The sequence below is a fragment of the Amborella trichopoda genome, chromosome 1 (assembly GCF_054954075.1).
Source record: "Amborella trichopoda isolate Santa Cruz 75 chromosome 1, AtrichopodaSantaCruz75HAP2 v2.0, whole genome shotgun sequence".
NCBI lineage: Eukaryota > Viridiplantae > Streptophyta > Magnoliopsida > Amborellales > Amborellaceae > Amborella > Amborella trichopoda.
In genome coordinates, this window is record NC_142336.1 from 54,778,060 (window position 1) to 54,796,400 (window position 18,341).

An 18,341-nucleotide genomic window follows, 5' to 3' on the forward strand; every position below is an offset into this window, starting at 1 on the left:
GGCTCTTATAGGGCCTTGTAGGATGAAACTAGGAGAGAGAAGCAGGGTGTTGGGTGAGTTAGCGGACATAAGAGCCACTTGAGAAACATCGATTGTAAAGATGGATGTTATAAAGAGTGTACCCTCTATAAATATTATATGGACGACGCACCAAATAAAATTATATTTATACTTTACAAACCTGGATGATATCCTAGATAGGGTATGTATCGGCATACGTAGAGAAGGTTATCATTAAATTAAAAGAAACTCGTTTGATAGGTCCGTAGCCCTATTAAAATAAGTAAAGCCTCACCTCATAACTCATAAAAATTTTTGGAAGACCTTTATATGGATAATCTCAGTTTGAACATTATGTTTGTGGAAAAGAACTTAGGATTAAAGTCATAAAAATAGAATATATTTTAACAAATTATCTAGACGGTCCATTTCACTCTAAAAACAAGTGTTCATAGACCCGCAATATTTGTATAATTTATTGATATTCAAATTTTATTGTTGGTGTTGAAAATTGATTTTAGAGAGCGAGGTTTTATTTTGTTTACATAAAGCCTTGGTCTTACAAAATCTTTATCCTACATTAAATATAACAATTAAAATGCTACATAGTTATTGCCTTAGGTGCACTAATTGCCCTTTTTTAAAATATTTTAATAAATAAATTGTTTAATGAGGGTTAGACCCCATTTTTACAATAAGTGGCCCTAAGGTATAAAACATATATCTTAAATATGGATGCAAATAGGTGGTTCATCTAAAAACAATTGAAAATATTTGTCTAGATATTTTTTAATAGAATTATTATTTAAAATTTTCAAATTTTATTTATTTAAGAAAATGCACAGTACATTCCCAATGCAAGTACTTTTTGGGTGCAGCTTTATGGGCTTGTCACATAAAAAACACACCCTCCAAATTTATTTCGTTTTCCCTGGAGGGTATTGTGGTAATCAAAAGATTTGGGCTTAAATATGGCCCTTTATAAGGCCATGCCTAATAGGTTGAAAGTAGGTGAAAGAGGCAGGGTTTTGGTGTATAAATTTGGGTGGTGTTCACAATCCATAATAGGTGATTCATTCAGCAGTGGGGGCTCCTATTTGATTTTGTTGTTGATGAAAAAGGGGATTGTTTGGAGATTGCTTTCAATGAAGATTCACTAATGGTTATTTGCCAATTTGCGAGGTAACATTATATTTCTCAAAGCATACTTAAAAAAAAAAAAAAAAAAAAAAAAGACAGTGAAAAAAATAATATTTTCTAATCAAAAATTAAAAAATAAATATTTCCAAAGCATGTAGTTTCCTCTTAAGATTGCCAATTTGCTTCGTGGTTGTAGTCATGGTTTATTTGTGTGTGATTTTGTCTCCTATGTTTTATCTATTGGATTCCATGTGCTTTTATTTTTTATTTTTTGAGTGATGTAGTTTGGATTTTTTTGAGGTTATAACTCCGCATCATAAAAAAATGTAGTTTTGGCACCGGAAAGCTTTGAATCAATAATTGGATTTGAAAACAATATATATTTTAATCCCTAAAAACAGTTTGTTTATACTTTTTTAGACCATCAATTTTCAATAATCATCTAACCCTCAAATTCAGATCCATTTTTTAAGCTTCAAATTTCATAGCCACTAGATAACTCGATTTGCAGCCCACCAATTGATCATTTTTTAGCACTGGATCAGGGTTTCTTTCCGATGTTTTGATGTAGGAACTTACCAAATAATCGAGGCTTTTACCAAATTTAAATCCGATTGATTTTGGATGCAGCGTGTATCAAATTTAAATCCGATTGATTTTGGATGCAGCGTGTATCATGACTGCATCTGATTGATTTTGGGTGTTGGGTTTTGCGGTCTCATTGCAACCAATTGTACAAAAATCAGTTTAGAGGTTCTTTTGGGATGGGAAATGGCTTATATGCGGTGCTTCTGAGTTAGAGTGCAAAACACTGCTAAACTCTATTTCTCGTCAACTTTCTGCTTTCAAATTGCACTCTTTGAGGGCATAGTGAAGCTTAATTCATATTTATACCAAAATATTACCAAAAATATTTTCCTAACATTTTTTTATGTAAAAACATTGCATGTAATGTACAAAAAATTGGCTCGGCTAAAGGTAATCGGCTATTGGCCGAGCCGAATGACGCGAGTGAGTTGGATACACCGAAGCGAAAAAACCTTTAAAAAAGGTGCAAAAAATATCTAAAAATATATTTAAAAAAAAAACTAAAAGAATTAATAGAATGATTAGAAGACTTAATAAGATGGAAAAAAGCTATAAAAGATAGATTATTGAAAAAGTGGATTTCTACATTGAATATTTCAGATTTTTTTTTTAAAAAAGGGAAAAAAAAGTTGCCAAATAATCCTCAAAAACCAAATATTCCAAGAAAGTATTTATATACAATTGTGCTAGTGTTTTTTATTTTTTATTTTTTATTTTTTTTGTATTTATTTTGGCTTGGCCAGTTGGGCGCCTAACTTGCTCGGAACTCAGCGTATATAATCATTTTTCGATAATGCGATTAGAAAGATTTACAAGGATATTCGGTGCTTGTCTTTTTTATTAGGAATATATTGAATAATTACTGGGATTTAATATATTAAATTGGTGTATATTAAATTACATAGAAATGTAATATATTGACAATGTGCATGAAAATTACATAGAAATGTAACATAATTGTGATATAAATTTTACAAATGATAAAGTTGATAGCAATATATATTTTAGTTATGAATTATAATTGCAAATATTTTCAATTCACGTGTAGATTTCTTTTAGGGGAAAGCTTTCTATGTACCCCCAACAGCATAGAAGTTCTATCCTCCCCCTACCATCCCGCCGTCCATTTTTTATCAAGAGAACCACTCACTGCTTGATCTTAGATCCGATGTCTCAAAGTACTTTATTTTTAATTTTTTTAATACAATTTTTTTTAATGTGAAATTTGGTATGTGCCATCTTCTCATTGGGGCACACCTATAAAAAATATTAACAATAATTTGCCGATAAAAAAATGACCAAAATACCCCTTAAAAATTTAAAGAGATATTTTGGTCCTTTTATTTTATATTAATTTACTTTATTTTTTATTTTTTTATTATTGCAAGTTTAATAGAGGAATGGATGTCCAAAATTTGGTGTCAAAACAATTTGTAGAAAAAAAATTTAAAATAAAATAGTATAGAAACGTGACATTGTGCTTGCGACAATCTTACCCCTCCATTAAAAACTGGACGATTGTATAAGGGGAAGATAGAACTTCTATGTTGTAGGAAGAGTATATAAAGTTTCCCCTTCTAAGCCCATCTTTGTTGAGTGTTAAAAAATATCAATGAAAAACAAAATTTTAGGAACATTAGAGGGGTATTTTGGAAACTCCTTATTAGTTCGAGTGGCCCATAAATGCATAAATTCTCTCAGCTTTATTTTCTTAGCATTCATTATCTAAAATATTGATTGAAATCATCATCACATTGTAATTAGGAAAAAGAAATAATTCATTAACTTCTATCCTGTGCGACTTATTTTTAAAAATAAAAAATAAAAGTGACCTAAAAATAGAAAGGGCATATTGCTATAAATATATGGATTAATAACTATCTAATGTTGAGAGCATTAAATGACCATGTATATCTTAATGAGTAGAGACGGGAGAAATAGCCCTTTTAATCTTCCATATGTTTCAAACTTTTATTTTTAAATAAATACACGTACAAACCATTGTCGAAAAATTTGGGTGATCTAACCACTAACACTCAGTTAAATTGGAACTGGTCATTAGTCGGTTTCGATTTGAACGGTTTTGGTGATTGAGCAATATTTAAAAAAATAAAATAAATAATATATATATATATATATATATGTATATATATATTCTCAAAATAAAGAATTTGGTTTGTAATATATTTTTTTAATATTCTTTATATTATAGTAAAGATTAAAAAATATTTTGGTCATTAATACTGACTTTTATCTTTTTCAAAAAATCGATTTTGGTCATTAAAATTCATTTTTTCATTAATTTTCAACTTCATTTGAATGTGTTTTGTTTTAATCATTTTTTATATGCTTTTCATATTTTAGATATATTTTTTGTATATTTTTTATCTTTTATTTTTTTCAACACTTTTTGACAGCCCAAGACTTGCTCAGTTAGAACAGTTGAATCGGCTGGTTTACCGCGATTAAACAGCTTCCGAGCCCATGTCCGATTAACCATTCCGTTTGATTTTGTGAACACTGATACAAATACAAATAGGGGTGGCAATGCACCTAGACCCCCACGCAAGACTCAATTACCGCCCGACCCGGGTATGGGTCCAAAATTTTGACCAGACGGGTTGGGTCTGGGTCCATGTGGACCCGACCTGGATAGTGTTATTATTTAAATAACATTTTTAATATATAATATTTTAAAATTTAATTAATACTAAAAATCAATATAACTATATTTTTTAGTTATAAAAATAAATATTAATGTATCCATTTAACATAATATTTAAATATATATTTTTATTTGTTGGTCGGGTCTAGCCGGACCCGACCCGATCTGTTGCCACCCCTAGATATTTTCATGTAGAGAAGATGAGGTCGAGAGAGAGAGAAAGAGAGAGAGAGATTTACACAAAGGACACGGTTTCTACGCGGCCTGTCCGCATATTGTAGAAATGTGGGTTTGGCCATAAATATTTATTTTAAATATAATTTGATCCTAATTTTTAGATAATATATAATTTTTAATATTGAAATTATGAATACAAAAAAAAAAAAAAAAACTATAAGTAATAGTTATATTAAAAAAATATTTGAATCATTTGTTATAATTGTTTTTAAGTGGAACAAGTATTTGCATCCATCTTTAAAATTAAAATGAATACTTTATGCCTCTGGATCGCATATTATAGAAATACGATCCAGCCGGCGAACTTTCCTTAACGAAAAAACATGTGAAATAAAAAGAAGGACAAATGGTCATTTGTACCTCTTTTTATGCTTAGGTGGATATGTGAAGGCCAATTTCAAAAAATCGAAACATGTGAAATACAAAGAGGGGCAAATGGTCATTTGTCCCTTTTATTAGACTTTAGGTGAATGAGTAAGGGCCAATTTAAAAAATTTGAATCTAGAAAAGACAAAGTTTTAAATAGGAAATAGAATAGCATTAATCACCACAAAGGGTTATGTTAATATCAACGAAATATACTTACCCAAAAAGAACATCAAAGGAATATGATAGCATTAATCAACATTTATGTCATTTTTAATGTAATGTATTATCTAAATTGTCAATTTTTAAAATTTGTAAGTTTTTATAGATCTACTTGATTATACTATTTTTAATATTTAATATTTATAATTATTCAAGCCATCATAAAGATTTAAAGTGTGGTTTGTAAAAAGCTGAGGCCTTAAACCATCAAAGTAAGGCATCCCTTTAAATAGTGTCGAAAGTTATCTCAATTCTCGAAATTTTTGTGATGATCTAAAAATTTATTTTTTATCTAATTATAAAATTTAAAATTTTTAAAATAATATAAATAAAGCATAATTACGAATATGTAAATTTTTAAAAAATTGACGGTTTAAAGATGCATCACAAGATGCACAATTTCCATCACTCGAAATTGAGATGATCAATTAGTACTTTTGAATATTAAGACATCTTCTAATAAAATTTTAGGTGTACTTTTAATCTGATTATTTAAAACCTCGTCCTCATATAAAACAAAATACTACCAAAATATTTGAAGATTCGTTTCTTACCTTTGATTATTTAGGACGGGCCTCATACAAACCACAACCTTCTCTCTCTCTCAAAACCAAGCGTCGAGAATCTGTAAGTCGTATGGCACATGTGGCGTACACCCAAAATTTGACAATGAATAAATGACAAAAGAATTTTTTTATACGGAAAGTACATTTAACGAAGTAAATGCAGAATAAAGAAAAGGATAAATAAAGAAACGCATAAAGTAATCTTTTACACCCCTTGAATTACGATATTTTGAAACGCAAAAACGAGGAGAGAGAGAAAGGAAAACCAGCAAAAAGGCGGTTTTTAGAGAGAGAAGGTAAACTCAGCAAAGAGAAACAGTTTCCGGGGAACAATGCTTCGTAAAGTAGGGTGTTTTCTGTTTTTTAATGTTGATTAAATCCTTGCTTTTGCTGGGGAATCAACTTTATATCGATTGCTTCTGGCATGCAAAGTGTGTTTTGATTTTTTGATGCAGAGGATGCAGAATTTGAACTGATGATTGAACTGTAATTGCAGAGGTTTTCCTCAATTGAAAGCATGAATATGAACTGATGATTGAACTGTAATTGCAGAGGGTTTCCTCAATTTGATTGATCAAGTCTACTGAGGTTTCATTTCAACTAAGGAAATGGCTGCCAAGGTATGTACTAGAAGTCTAAAACTGTGCCATTTTAGCTTCAATTTAAGATTATGGCCTGTGGGTTTTGATGTGGGGGGTGTCTTCAGAGAGATAGAAAGAGTGATGTTGGACTGCTTTCTTTGCAGAGTATGACCCATGATAGAGCGAGTGATTATTGTCAGCGAGAGAGAGAGAGATCATGTGGACATGAAAGTGTGAGTAAAAACTGAGAAGAGGGAAAATGTACAGTGACCTTCCTTGCAAATTTTGAAAAACAGCCTGAAATAACCAAGCAAGTACCATGAGAATCCTTGTTTTATGTCCCCACGAGAAGATTGTGATCAAGTACAATTCATGTCAGGGGACTATTCTCTATAGAAAAATTGAAGTTAGGAATGTGTATAAAGATGGAATTCTCATGTATATGTTAGTAAGGTAGTTTATCTGGTTGTTTCGTAGACATATATTTGTGGCTTTTGGCCAGATGAATAATAAATGTGTATTATTTAGCTTATTTTAATAAACAAGCTGCTCGATAGAGCTATGACTGAGGCCTAGTTCAGTAAAGCAGGGGGTATGGATAGAATGGAAATGGGGGAATGGAATTTGATAACCATGTTTGGTGGATGAAAGGTGGGTATATTTTATGACGTCGGTCTCATAGAGATAGGCACTACTGGCCTACTTGTGTTATTGGTTTGCAACTCTTCTTTCTCTACCAAACAAGTGTGCGGCTAATGTTAGAAATGGACACTTTCTTCCTGCTGCAGCGCTCTCTCATTTTTGCCCCACCAAAGAAGGATTTCTCTCTCTCCCTTCACGAAAAAGCAAGCCCTCTCTACCCTCACTTCTCTACTATGTCTCTCACTTTACTCTAGTTTCACCTTTTCTCTATACATCTTTACCTTCGTCTCAAAGAAGGATCTTATTGATGCCATTTTAGTGTACTTATGTTGGCAAAGCTTGGTCGCTTGAAACTCTTTCTCACGAAATTATAATTTCTATTCAACCCAACTGTTTTCCAGTATTCAGTCCCAAATCCCTGTTAGAAATTATTTCAAGTGGTTTCATAAAGCATGTGGGTTAATCTTCTGCCCTAGTCAATAGGATGGGAATACTCCAAAACAAGGATGTAATAATTTTTTGCGAAACACATCATCTAGGCAATGCACACAATAGACATGCATCTTCCAGGTCTCTTATCAGATGCTATCCCAACAACAGACACCTATTCCAAGAGATGCCAATTCCAGGAGAGCATCTCCATAGGATATGCTCACATCAACCTACTTTGATCTAAGGCTACTTAGAAAAAAAAAAAAAGTGCGACCATCACTTGCCGCTGCCACTATAGAACTAAACTAGGTAGGCCATTGCCCGTAAATCATGCAACCATGTTTTATCTTTTGCTACTTCCATCTTCAGGTATCCATATGGGCCCTAATGCAAACACAATCGAAGTTTGAAGCAATCAAAGAAGTTGTTACTTCATGTGGAAAGGAGCAGCCATAGTGAGATGTTCATAGATTGTTCCTTAGTGATGGAAAATGTTTGGGGGTAGTAGTGATGTGAGTGGTGGCAAATGTACAAATTGAAGTAGAGGAGCTGAACCCACCCTTGCTGTTGATAAGAGGAGGAATGGAGGAATCCATATCTATAAGGGGAGTTACTTGTGAGTCAAAATTCTAGCAGGCGTTAGGATGTGACCATTTTTAGAATGATTAGGTGGGAAAGCTTGTAGGTAGGAAACATCAAAGGTTAAAGATTGTTAGGGAATGACTAAGATTACCATGGTATAGAGTATTATAGTATCCATGGGATAGACACCTAGGGTTGGAAAGCATGTTCATTCGTTGAAGTAGGTGTTTGAGCTATTGGTAGGACTATAACCATGGGACATATGAGCTATTGGAATTTGAAAACCATATATTTGTGTGCAGAAGAGAAGCTATGTAGCTCAATAGAATAGAAGTTATATAGAATAGAACACCCATCGGGTCTCTTGTTTTAAGGGCTGACCTTAAGGGCTTGACTTAAGCCACCCGAGCCAATGATGGAACTGCCCTTGTTTTGGGTTCCAAACCCAGAGCATCTTTATTTTATATAGAAATTTTTGTTCTGGGTTCGCAACTAAGAACTTGCTATGGTATTTACATCATTTGGTTCCACTTGAGCCCTTTAGCCAAATGATGCAACTGCCTTCCCTTTTACTGGTTCTAAACCCAAAATATTGCTTCAATTCCCATACTGGTTCTGAGTGTGGAGTTCGAAAATGCTTCATTTCGGTCTAGAGCATGAGTGTAGCCAAATGACGAAATTCCCCTATAGTTCTTGGTTCCAAGTCCTCAACAGAGCAGAGTCTTACAATTAATATTCTCGATAAACATGTTTTTTATTAATTGTTAGATGTTACATATTAAGAGGTTTTCTTCAATAATTTATATACTAATTCTGTTTAATTGAAATATAAATATTGGAGTTTTGGGGTTCAAGTGTTTTGTGTTGCAAAGCAAATGTGGTACCTCTTGTTGCGGAATGGTTGCTGACCTTCATGAGAACCAATAAGAGAGAACTGCCTTCTTGAAGGCGAATGAATGTCATTCTAGATATCATTAATTCTTGGACAGTCAATTCAAAACCTCAAAAATAGAGAGTCGGATTCTCATTCTCATTTTTCACTCACTCAGTTATAAGAAGGGCTTCTCTAGTCCTCTCCCCCCCCCCCTTTTTTTTTCTCAAACTGTCATTAAATCTTTCTTCATCCAAGTTCATTTTGAGGATTCATAGAAAGGCAAACCAATTGGTTTTTTCATGTCTGTAGACGTCATTGGGTGTGCATACCAAAGAGAAGATGCATACAACATTCCCCTAGGTCTAGTTGTATCCTTGATGTAGTCTCACCAGAATTGCATCGTGAGAAATCATGTCAGCGTGATCAGATACCTTGCAGATGGCATGGACATCTCATGCCTACATTTCCAAGTTGACTGTCCGTTGTTTGTATTTGCTTAGTTCCACATGTTGTTTTGTGCAAGATTGAGAGGCTGTTATTTTTTATGGCATTGTCACCACAGTTCCTGTTTCATTGTTGAGGGTAGAGCTTCATGCTCAGTTATATTGCTATGCAATTAACCTCCTGTTCCACCTGTTAAGAGATTTAACCCCTGTTCAGTCATTAAGAGAGTGCACTGCCTCTCGTACCATTAAGATGCCGCACCCCACATCCTACCATTCAAAGATTGCTCCACCTCTTCCGCCCTTAAGAGCACGTTCATCCCATTTCCTCCATGGAGAGCCTCACTATATTCTATTGTTAAGATCAATTGTCTATCCTGCTGCCAAGAATCTGTTTAGCTTGTTCAGCTGTTTGGAGACAAGAGCCTGAAGACATGTTCCATCATTAAGAGGATGTTCAGCTCCTGTTCCGCTGTCTTGCAATGGCTTGCTCTGGTATTAAGAGCTCCTGTTTGTCTTTAAGAGCCTGAAAGAGCTTGCAGAGCTGCAATACCTTCCTTGTGTTGTTGATGCTCCATTCATTGATCGCTTCATGCAATCCCTTGGCCTTGAAATAAGCTATATTAATTTTGAGGCCAAAGAAGACTCAAATTTGGGTTTCTGGGGACTGAAAACCATAATCTTCAAAGTATTCATTTAATATGTCTCCCTGTGAATTTACAAGCTGAAACCCAATGAAACTGGATTGTTTTTGTGATTCAATATGAGAGATAACAAAGCTCTCGCAGCACTTGATCACATGAAACTTGGACAAAGATTTTTGAAGAATGAAGACTCTGCTACAACATGGCAACCTCACCACGAACTCAAGGCTTGACTCAACTTGAGATGACTGGCTCGATATGGATGACGCGCTTCACTGTTCAAATATCCAAATCAAATCCAACTTCGTTTTGGGCATTGGAGAATCAAATTGAAAGAACAACAACAAGAAACTCGAGTGATATGATTCCATTAATTTAAAGATTAAGGAGATAAATTGATTTTTACTGTTTCCATGTGTTGGATGCAATTCATGAGATAGGATTTAAATCTCATCATGTAGGATGCATTTGTTTAGATATGGCATGAGGTGTGCTTGGGTAGATTAATTTTCAAAAATTGCCTCATTATGGAAGGATAGTCATCTCATTATGGCTGTTGCCCCTTGATTAGGGGAAGATATGTCTGAAGAAGTGGGCTATGATGTTATATGCATTGTTTACATATTGCATGAGGTGTGCTTGTATGGGTTTTATAACACTTTAAAATGATGAAAACATATGTGTGGAATATGTCAAATATGGCAAGTTTCTACAGTAGGAACATTTTTATGAGGCAGCATGAGCCCTTCAATAGGAACCTTAATGGTTATAATGTATCAATTGAATGTGTCGCATTTTGTCCTGATATGGCAATTATGAAATAGATCGAAATTTATCAGTTGCCAACATGACATTTGATACAATAAATGTCTAGGGTCAACTACTTTGATGAGTAGTGTCTTATCGATAGGTTTTTTTTTTTTGGGGGTGAATTATTGATAGTTCTTTGTAGTTATTAACACTCTTCGCCCTTCGTTACCGATTCAAAATTTCTAGTGCTTATAAATGTGAACCATGTAATGTGCCTTCATCAACAATAGTTGATCCAGATATCTACCTGCGATGCAGCTGAACTGAAGATGTCAAATTAAAGGATTAACTTACACAAATGAGCAATCAATACCATGCTCGTGCCTCAAATGGTTAGTGCTTCATATGACATGTTTTATATAGAAGCTCATGTCTCGAAGACATGCCCGAAATGGCTTATGCTTGCAATCGATCACTAGTTCTATGTGAACAATTTGTCATCATTGCATTTTGGAGCAATTGGATATATTGTCCATGATCGCCCGGTGCTATATTGAGGTAATAGCTCAGCAACTTAGTATTGGGCACTGTTCTAAAAAGCAAATTGGTGGAGTGGAGCATCCAACTACTGATCCTGATCAAGACAAGCTTCATCGGTGATCCGGACTGTCCCCATTGGTGATTTGGCAAAGTCAAAAAATAAAACAAGAAAAAAAATTTCAATTATATACTAGTAATATATTTAACATTGTATAATATATCTTAAGTAGCCTAGTTGGCAGAAGTTGCCGCTGATTATGTTGAGGTAGGAGGTTTGGCCATATCGTCTGTATTTTTTATATGTTGTATATATCCTTAGTGTTAATTTTTTTTTCACCGGGTTCAAACCTTGGACGCAGAGATTATTGCCCACAAGGTATGGCCACCAAATCTGAAAAATTGCTTGTGATATTTTATGCTATTGTATATATCATTTCTTAAGGTAAAAAAATTTGGTGCGTTTGAACCTCGGATATAATGTTAAAATCTTACAAGGTCTGTCCATCGAAACTGATAATTTATTTGTGCTAAAGGCCTCTATGTTGTATATTATATAAATTAAATTGCTGATTCTGACCAGGAGTCACCACGCTTGGAGCAACTCCCTATTTGGATTGGCAATTTCCAATTTGGATCAGTGAATTTTTAATTTCTAGTATCAGGTCAGCGATTCACAGATACATTGTTGGAGATTTGAAAGCGATAATTTATAGTGCATACTCTGCTAATGGATAAGGTTCGAGATACCAATAACCTCAACTCTTAGAACGTGAAAGTTAAGCGCAAAACCGACTCTCTTATGGACACCCCTCCTCATCCTAGAAGTCAGGCACATATATTCTGGAAGACACTTGTCTTGTTTTGAAGGGGGTTGGATGCACATTATGTAGCTGCAGAAGTACTTCTCGAGATCTCAGCTAGTCTTACCTTTCTACTAGTGATAGACACTCCCACTTTGCTCAACCATCTCCATTAAGAGACATATACATGGAAGCTTATAAAAAAGAGGATAAAAGCAAGAATCCTAAAAAAGAAGGAGAAGAGCAAGAACGTAACCAAGCAAGAGCAAATGCAAGGAATAGCTACATGGAGGATTGAAGTAAAAGGAATATATTGAGGACAAGAAGTTCACAAGGGCAAGGTATAAGAGTAAAGTACCTAAGATGTATTTGCTTTTAAAAAATTGTACTTCTATTTCCTTTGTTTTCTTGCTATTTGTACTCTCTCTCTTCCAGTCTAGACATTTAATCGGTTAAACGGAAGTGTTCAGTTGTAGTTTGACTTTGGATGTAAAATAAACAGGGTATCTATGGGTACCTTGGGAGTATAATCCCCATCCTCTAAATTAGCAGTCCCTTTATCAGTATGGACTTTGTTTGTTCAATGTTTTTATCTTTGCCTTATCCACTTCTTCGTGGATTCACATTTTAAGCTACAAGATGCTTGGTTTTACCTTCTGTGAATGTCTTTGAGATGTGTATTGTCAAACTCACGCTAGTACCATTGGATTGAGAACCAAATGCATGATGACATGATGTAGATAGTTGCAAGTGACCTTGAATGTGTTGTTATCACTTTGACATTGTTTCCCTTGGGAATTAATATGAAGAACAGGAGTTCCTGATGTGATCCCTAATTTCTTGTAAGCATGATCAAGATAAATCCGTGGAACTCTTGGCATGGATGGATTGTGAGAAACCAGTTCAACCTTTTTGCATTGATGAGAATTCTCAAGTGGTTTACTCCTCTTGAATGTGATACCGACATGTAGACCAATGATCCAAGTGTTTAATGTGGACATTATACTAACTTATCTATTGTTGAGGATGTGTTTTGACTTGATACTATAGCAATATGAGTTATACGACTTAATGATAGAATGTTGGTACGTAATCTTCATGGATTTTGATGAAGTTGTCGCACATAGAATTAGAGTTGGATGGGCGAAGTGGAGATCTGCATCCGGAGTTTTATGTGATTGTTGCATACCATTGAGACTTAAGGGGAAGTTCTATAGGAATGTTGTAAGACCAGCCATGCTTTATGGGACGGAATGCTGGCAGTCAAGAAACAACATATCCATAGAAATGTGAGAAACCAGTTCCACCTTTTTGCATTGATGAAAATTTATTGATGAGAATTCTCAAGTGGTTTACTCCTCTTGAATGTGATACCTGAATGTGGACATTATACTAACGTATCTATGTTGAGGATGTGTTTTGACTTGATACTATAGCATTATGAGTTATACGACTTAATGATAGAATGTTGGTAGGTAATCTTCATGGATTTTGAAGAAGTTGTCGCACATAGAATTAGAGTTGGGTGGGCGAAGTGGAGATTTGCATCCGGAGTTTTATGTGATTGTTGCATACCATTGAGACTAAAGGGGAAGTTCTATAAGAAGGCTGTAAGACCAGGCATGCTTTATGGGATGGAATGCTGGCAGTCAAGAAACAGCATATCTATAGGATGAATGTAGTTGAGATGGATGACAATATTCTCCTAGGGACATAAAACTGGGATTCTCATGCTAGTTGGGGGTGAAAAGGCATGGTGTATCTAGTAGATGCCTTAGACAATGACCTACATGGTGTAGCAACCCTTTGTATTTTTATAGTAAAACGATGTTTCAGATTTGGATGTGAGGGAAGCCCATGATGACATACATGGTGGAGTGTTTGAGAAGCACACTTATGTGGAAAATTTGGTTGGATGGCTAAAGATGTAGTTGGTAGACATACCACAAGTTTAATAGCTTATCCCAAGACTTTTAGGCTGTGAAGCTGTATTACTGCTTTCTAGAGCAATGAATATGATTGATGCAGATGAATCCAGATCAAGATCTGGAGTATATTGATGTTGATAATACGAGATGTAGATATGAAGTAAACATAGCAAAGGCTTGAATGGAGGTTTTGATCTCAAAAATACATGCTTAAGATGTGTTCACATATGTTGTCCCTTTGTGTAATGTGCATTGTCTTATGTATGTCCTTTAAGTCTTTTACTCACCTATAAAGCTTTGATTCCTGTAACAATTTTCCACTCACCAGCTTATTTTCTTTAAACTGTGAACCATTGCATACTGATGTGTGGGATTTTGCTTTATCATTTCATGCTGTTTACTAGTTTGTGGACTTCACTGTTGTCAGTAATGTGCCTCATTCATACTAAGATATCGGTTAAATTTAAGTATCTCTTGACTAACGTTTATTCCAGCCAACACCTTCCTACTCATAGTTTGTCATAATTTGTACCTTTGCCAGTCGGATTGTACAAATACCACCATTAAGAGAAAGAAGGTAATGCCAGAAACTCCAACGTCTTCAAAGAAGATCTCGAAATGGTCCAATGTTACTCGGAGGCATTCCCAACGTTTACAGAAGCCAGTCTTTCCTAATTCAAATGATGCAGGCACAGAGCCTGTGATTGAGGATATAGAAGTCAGTGATAGTGATGATGATTCTTCAAAGGCATTTCATGAGGCAGACACTCGGTTTGTTGCTTCTGAAGAACAAATGGAAGAGAAAACGGACACTTTGGTTTCACTTCTCGAAGATAAAGAAAAGATCATAGAAGAATTGTTGTCCGATGTAAGGATTACATGTTCTTTTCTCTTTATTCCCGTGTGTGAGTGTGTACATACATGTGTTGCTAGTCTGCGTATCTGTGTTTTTTTTCTTGGTTTGCGTTGGATTTTCAATTCTATTTCTATTTTATGTTGTTTGGTTTTTCTTTTCCCTGGTGTTATTTGTAAAATATTTTGAAGCAGTAAATTTTTTATATTCCAGCAACTTTGTATGCCCTTTTCATCTGAGAGCATGACATCGGTTGAAGTCCAAAAGTTGATGGAGAAAAAGAATAAGTTCAAAAGCTTGTATATCAATTGTCATAGGAAGGTAGCTACTTTCTGTAGGTGTTTAAACACCATGACTTTTCTGTCGTATTTTGTTAATGACTTTTCTTTCTTACTCTTTCTGCAGCTTGACATTTTAAGACAGGAAAATGTTGAACTCAGAAAGAAGTTGGAAAATGCTCTTGGCAAGATAGAAGGAGTATAGTCATTCCCTTACTTGTACCTTTGAGAGAAATAGGGGAAGTTATCCTAGACACACTCACAAATGGTCTGGAAAAGATTTGTTGAGTCACTGGCCGGAACTGTACAAAATAATGATTGGCCTAACCACTAGGGCTACGTGATTGACCTCCAAATTTTTAAATCGTCATTTCTTCACATTATGCAGGATGGAAGAAGAAATTTTGGTTGAAGCTCAAAGAAACCCTAGAACTATCAGCCATGAAACATACTTTTAAAGCAATCTTTGGCTTAGAATTTAGTTGGAGCACTTTTGTAGCTCCAAATCATATTTCCTTTTTCTGATTGATCGCAGATATGAATGAAGATGATTTGGGAGTTTTGGGGTCACAAAATCCTCTTAGCTAGGTGTTTGGGCCCATGGTGATTTTCTGCCATTTTGGCCAAGTGACTCATCAAATTGTTTCCCGCATGTGTGTGCGTGTAACCGTATGCTGTCATTGGGGATTTGTACAGTTCTCTAGCAGTCCTGCCAGCAGTAAGATGTGAACAGTGTCTCAAGAGTTTTGTTTCATTGCTGAGAATTTGAAAATCTTTACAAACTTAAGCGGATGAACTGCAACTCGCGAACTGTCCGTTGTCAAATTTTACTGTTATGCGACTGCTAGAAAACTGTAGGAGACCCAAATCGCATAGAATACTTACCTTTATTTATTCATTCCTTATACTTTCTTTTTTGTGTTTGGCATGGCATCTTGTTTCAGTTTGACAAGGGATTTGACAAGGGATCACAGCAGGTATTTGCTGAAGCATTCGAGAAATTCAAAAATGAAATATTAGCTTCAACATCAAAAAAGATCATTGAAACAGACCGGCACGGATCATCTTTGAGTCCAGTGTCAATGCTTGAAAGTGCAACACTTTCCTTGGTTGACAATATCGCTTCAGGGAACACTACTAAGCCCGAATCTATGAGTAAGAGGCCTGCAAGAGGCAGCCGAATGAAGTGAACTGGGAGAGTGAGGTGATGTATATACCATGTACTTTCCGTATTCCGGAAACTTTTATGTGAAGCTGACCTTGTTTTGGCTTATACAATCCAAATTTGACAAGCATGACGTAACGTAGTTTGATCTTTTGTTTTTTTAGGGCCTGTTGGATAAAACAGGATTTTGGATATCAGAAATTTGAAAATCAGGATATTAGTAAATATGGTGTTATCCTAATACGTACTTTCTTGTAACTGTTTAGACTGTTTATATTTCAGGATTATTTACAGGTATGAGATTTTTGTGTGTGGCTGGCAATCTAAATTTGTTGACTCTATTTATTAGGAAAATGTTTTGATAGGACTGTAGCTGTAACAAAATAAGTAAAGCCTCACCTCAAAACAAAATTGCAATTCGAGCATCAAAAAACCTTCAAAATAATCATCTTGGTTTTGACCATTAACTTTGTGAAACAAATTAGGATTTCAAGCCTTAAAATAGTCGATATGATAATGACTATCCATTTCGCCCTAAAAGTAAGTGTTTTCGGATTTGTAATATCTGTATCATTTTTATAACTTCAAATTTCATAGTCGATGTTGGGAATCGTTTTTAGACCCCTCATGAAAATTTTCAATACCGGTGCTTTCTGGACAAGGATTCGAGGTGAGGAGGTTTGACTTTGTTTTCATAAAGCCTGGTCCTAGAAGTTGCATGCTTTTTATTAAGCACTTGTGATTTTATGTACTTGTAATTGTATGCACTTGAGATTGTATGCACTCTCTCTCTCACACACACCCACGCCCACCCACACATACACAAGAGATGCAAATTAAAGGTGAATGCCAAATGTGGAGGAGCAAATTTTGTTTGGTTGCCAGATTGAAGGGAAAGAGACGCTTTTCAAAGCTTTAGAAGTGTGGAGAGCTAAACATGTGTAAATAGATAAACGATCGTCTCTCTTCAATTACCACCAGGTTTTCACTATTTACATTATCTAGTTTGCCTTTAAAATTACCATTTTTTGTCGAATTTGATTGCTCTTCCCCCAATTTCAACTGAGATAAAAAGATCAAATTGCTAGCAAATCTTAGACCTGGAAACCAAGAATAGTCATCTTTTTAAAAGGCTAAAGACCAATTTCAACTTATTCATTTCAGTTTGCACCCAGATCACTCCTCTTATCTCTCATTCTCTCTTTCTGTCTCTAGTCTCTCTCTTTCGTACACACAATGTGCTGAGCAAATCCTTTCTTGCATATACATTCCAATCACTTTTGTCCTTGTTGATTAATACTAGTCATAATCCTTCTTTGCAATTACATTTCCAATCACATCCGCCCTCTTGATTAATATGAGTTCCCGAACCAAGATTGCTATCATCTTTTCATGCAAGCCTTTTTCCAATTTCTCTCTGGAATTTGAGTTATAGCGGAAGATTTCTAGTTAAAGAATAAAAAGGTTTAAGAAAAAATGCTAATTTTTTTTTTTTTTTAAGATCTTTTGAAAAACTTGAAGTTCTTAGCGAATGGTGTTTTGAACGGAGACTTGAGACACCATCACCCACATATTGGATGAAAACATAAGGGAATTTCTTTACATTTGCTATTTGTTTCCCTATGGTTAATGATTTTTTTTTCTTTTCATTCTCTCAGTGAACTTGATTTAGTAATTCTGTGTGATGGCTGAGCTTATAAGACAAAGTGAGCATGGTAACAATGTGATATTCTGATTTTGGTAGGAACGCTTTAATGAAATACATAGAAAAATAGCAGTATTTTAATAAGAGAAAATGCGCAAAACATGTTAACTTCAAAGAGCTATAAAAAGTTTATAAAAACTTGGACTCAATCGAGTAATTTGGACTTTCATTGGTGGTCTTGACTCGGGAATTTTAAAAAAAAATCAAAAAAATTATAAAAATTATTTATAATATATATATATATCTATTATTTTGGTAAAAATTGGAAAGTATTTTGGCCATTAATATTTATTTTTATATTTTCCGATCTTTTTGAATTATTTTTAAAAGGGTGTGGTTT

At 34.6% G+C, this 18,341-nt stretch overlaps 1 protein-coding gene across 32 annotated transcripts; it reads left to right on the forward strand.

Annotated features, from left to right (window-relative positions):
* The first annotated feature begins 991 nt into the window (after positions 1–991).
* On the forward strand, positions 992–16,593 carry LOC18440905 (uncharacterized). 32 transcript variants are annotated; one of them, XM_011627510.3, is made up of 7 exons: positions 1,010–1,182; positions 6,337–6,404; positions 11,853–12,413; positions 14,542–14,868; positions 15,067–15,174; positions 15,259–15,330; positions 16,076–16,593. In XM_011627510.3, exons 4-7 carry the CDS (start codon positions 14,581–14,583, stop codon positions 16,319–16,321), a joined length of 714 nt encoding a protein of 237 aa, XP_011625812.1. In that variant the 5' UTR covers positions 1,010–1,182; positions 6,337–6,404; positions 11,853–12,413; positions 14,542–14,580; the 3' UTR covers positions 16,322–16,593. The 32 variants fall into 32 exon arrangements, with proteins under 32 accessions (XP_088730858.1, XP_020527076.1, XP_088730868.1 ...); XM_088874722.1 differs by having other exon boundaries at positions 1,068–1,182; positions 11,051–12,413; XM_088874706.1 differs by lacking the exon at positions 1,010–1,182 and adding an exon at positions 5,992–6,080.
* The last annotated feature ends 1,748 nt before the right edge of the window (positions 16,594–18,341 follow it).